At 40.3% G+C, this 3,845-nt stretch overlaps 1 protein-coding gene across 3 annotated transcripts in view; it reads left to right on the top strand.

Moving 5' to 3' along the window:
- Window positions 1-3,293, top strand: part of pcdh18b (protocadherin 18b) — a 19,613-nt gene extending 16,320 nt beyond the window's left edge. For all 3 annotated transcript variants that reach the window (XM_014027285.1, XM_014027286.1, XM_014027284.1), the window contains exon 4: window positions 510-3,293. In XM_014027285.1, the coding sequence (XP_013882739.1) occupies window positions 510-1,468 (959 nt within the window). In that variant the 3' untranslated portion in view covers window positions 1,469-3,293. The remainder of the gene's footprint in view (window positions 1-509) is intronic.
- Window positions 3,294-3,845: the final 552 nt, after the last annotated feature.

Here is a 3,845-nt window from a genome sequence, read left to right as displayed (position 1 = left end):
ACCCAAACCACTGCAATTTTGGGATGCACTTGGTAGCATGACATTTATTTGGAATAAAGACTTCTGAGTTCTGGTGCATTTCTGCGTGCGGGGGTCATTATGTTACCACTATGGGGCATCTAGTTTTGCCAATTTTTGTGTACAGTTTTGTGACTTTCGTCTGTAATTATAAGCTAAGTAAGTCACTCAGTTGCAGGACTACTGAGTTAAATTGTAGTGTGGTAGTAGGTGAGCATCATCATCTCCAACAGACACTCTAACCATGACACCTCCTGACATTGTGACGTAACCAATTAATTTACAGGCTTTGATTAAAATCGCTAAAAGTCAACCAACGTAAGATCTGGTTTTCGAAGCAGCTGTGATGTTTTGGTGACCAAACTTTGTGCTAACATTATATTTTGTAAGGTTTTCTGTACTGAATGGTAAAACCTTGGACTGTAGTTTATTAGTACAAAAGCTTCACCACACAGACAACGACTCATGAGTATTTCTCTTTCGTTTCACAGCCATGAAACTTTGCACAGAAGAGTGTCGTGTTCTGGGTCACTCAGACCAGTGCTGGATGCCCCCCCTGGCCATACAAGCCTCATCCTCCACTGACTACAGAAGCAACCTCTACATTCCTGGGGAAGAGGCCCACCAAGCCCCTGACGTCTCTCAGGAAAAGATCCCTCAACCCTGCACCGAGACCTGCACCGCCAGGAACCAGAGCTTCTCCACCTTCGGGAAGGACCTTGGTGGGGAGGACGGCGGCGAAGAGGAGGGTGGGGGAGGAGGTCCATGTGAAGAAGGAGATGAAGATCTGTGTGGAACCACGTCGTTGCTGTCAGAGATGAGCAGTGTGTTCCAGAGGCTGCTTCCACAGGGTCTGGATTCGTACATTCAGGTCAATGAGAACCAGAAGGGGACAAGCCTGAGCGGGGTCAGCGTACCCATGACGGGGTCTTTAGACCGCAGAAGAGGCCACCTACCGGGGAAGCCGAGTCCATCCGTTCACCAGCAGGGTGTGGCAGCCTGGGCGGCCAACACTCACTTCCAGAATCCAGGAAGCAGCATCTGTGCTTCTGGTCAGCACCAGGTCGGCAGCTACCACACCCTCAAACCCAACATCAAGCTCAGCTCCCAGAGCAGCAGCCACAAGGGGTCGCAGGTGCCCAAAAACAGTCCCCAGAACAGTGGGCACGCTCCCAAAGCCAACGTTAGTCCTCTGGGGACAGGACTGGTCAACCCAGCCATGATGCAGCCGTCCCTGACCCCGGCCACAGTGCCAGTCCCAGCCACCGGGCCCACCTCCAAGTGGCTGCCAGCCATGGAGGAGATCCCAGAGAACTACGAGGAGGATGACTTTGAGTCGGTCCTCAGCCACCTCCAAGGCAAACGCAGCGACAGCCGGCACGAGCTGGTGGACGCCAGCGAGCTGGTGGCTGAAATTAACAAACTCTTACAGGACGTTCGGCAGAGCTAGATGCTCTGTTTTATTTATTTCTACACGTTCACTGCCTCTTTTTATAAAGAATAAACATGAGGTGAGTAGATTTTAATAGAAGGAAAAAAAATCGTAACTTGAAAAAACTGACTAAATAAAAGACGTGCAATGGGGTTGGGCGATAGGTTAAAGTTTTTTTCATTAGCCATAGCTGATGCAACCATCGATGATGGGTGACACATCTGAGGCAGCAGGGGGTTAGAATGAGGTTCTTTGTTGTCATTGATTTTTTTTTTTTGTGTGTGGGATGGTGGGGGTATTAATACAGTATATTACTGGATTGGGCGTGGCTAGCGCGTTGCTAGCTACATTAAGCACTGAGGAGTCGCACCAAAATGAATGGAGGTCAATGGACTGTGAGGTGTCTTCCTGATGAAAAACTCTTATAACTTCCTTATTTCTTGATCAATTTTTACAAACTATGATTCAAAATAAAGCTGAGATAGCAGCAGACAAAATCGATTTTAAAAAAGGTTAAACATGATCATTGAAAATTTCTAATGTTAGCATACAGGTTTTACAATTAAAATAATTAATTTTGGTTAAATATGCATTATATTTACCTGTGAAACAATCTTTTTATCTCTTGTAAACATGTTGTAACAATTTCTGCAGTTTATAGCAAAGTATCTGTACCACTTGTACATTTATAAAGCATTTGTTTGCACCGCGCTACGTTATGCTCATTGATTTCAATGGTTAGCGTTAGCATTAGCTCAATGCATAAAAGTCCCCCTTGCGAAGCCACGCCCAGGTCATGTGACACCCAGTCCAGTAATATACATCAATGGGTGGGGGTGTCAGTGTTCACCAACTGTAAAGGTAGGCTATTTATAGCCAAAAAGAAAACAAACAGATTTAAAATATGAACTTTTGACAATAAATTTACCAGATCTGTGCTTTCATTAGAAGCTGCAGCAAACGTCCCTCCGAAACAAACATCATGTATTTTTTTACAGCACACATTAGTTTTAAATGTCAAAACCTTTTTTTTATTTTTAAATAGGTAATCAACAAGATGTAAAAAGCACAGAGCAAAGTGACATTTTATTTATTTATTTATTTATTTGTGTCTGATTTTTAGTTTTCCATTTTTGTCCTTAAATGTTATTTTGGCTGATTCTAAAAGCAATCTGGATAATTTTTTCCAAATTAAAGTAGTAGAAAAACTGAATTTAGTTCCTTAGAAACTCTACCTTCTGATACATGGTGAATCCTGTGATTTTGTTTGTGCAAATATTTCTCTGAAGTTGTTCCTCTTACTTTTATCCTGTCATTTTGATTTTAAAAATGTGAGGCTTTGCAGCTGGAAATGAATTATTTGGACTGCTCACAACCCAAGTGCATGTGATTTATTTACAGATCAACACACTTCAAAGGGAAAGTTAAATTAGCTCTGATAAGCTCCACTGGCCGATGGTTGACCGTCACCCATCGCCCAACCCTAACGTTCAGCTGTCATTGAAGTTGCATTTTGACTAAAGTAACTGTGTTTTGTGAATGCTAAATATCCAAAAAAAATGTTTGTTTAATGCTGGTTTGGTACAAAATGTACATATGTGGCAGTATTTATCTTTGTATTTTAAAAATACACTTGTATACTTATATTTATAATTATAAAAAAACTGTAAATAAACTTAATCAAATTCTATTTTTTTATTTAATGCATGTTGAGTATAAAAAAGCATTGAATCAAAACTTTGACATGCGGTCGACATTCTGCATATTTAAACTGTTTTTTGTATTGTACTTTTTTATTTGTCACTATTGTATGTATTCATGAGTATATTACTGAATTATTGTATACTTGTCTTTGTGATTTACGGGGGGGGGGGGGGTGTTAGACAAATAAACATCATACAAAATCCTCAGTGTCGGTTCTTTATGTTCATGTTTGAGTTAGAAGTTGAAGAGGATTTATTTTGGTCTTTAGAACAGACTTCCTGGAGTTCAACCAGGTTTTTATGACCTAAAGCCATATATTATTCTAGAAATAAAAGTAAAAAGCAGATAATTCTCATCAGTGGCGTCACTAGGCCTATTTCAGAGAACTGGAACCCCCCTAAAATATTTTAAAGCCCCCCCCCCAAAAAAATTGTAAAATTTTACACCAAAACTTTACAATTTTGGTGTATTTTTTTTAAACAAAAAATCAACATGATGTGGTCAGAATAAATAACCATTTAATATTCCATTATTAACTAAAATATATGATCATAAATCTGTCAGTTTCCCTTTAATTTATAGTGTAAGGTAGAGATCCTCTTTGGTGCATCGTTATCCAGTCCATTCCACTTGTTCATATAGAGACACAAGGCACAAGAGGCAGTCTACTCACATATACATTATATATATA

The sequence above is a fragment of the Austrofundulus limnaeus genome, unplaced genomic scaffold (assembly GCF_001266775.1).
Source record: "Austrofundulus limnaeus strain Quisiro unplaced genomic scaffold, Austrofundulus_limnaeus-1.0 Scaffold630, whole genome shotgun sequence".
NCBI lineage: Eukaryota > Metazoa > Chordata > Actinopteri > Cyprinodontiformes > Rivulidae > Austrofundulus > Austrofundulus limnaeus.
The sequence above is the reverse complement of the archived record's forward strand: the minus strand, read 5'-3'. Positions and strand labels throughout refer to the sequence as shown.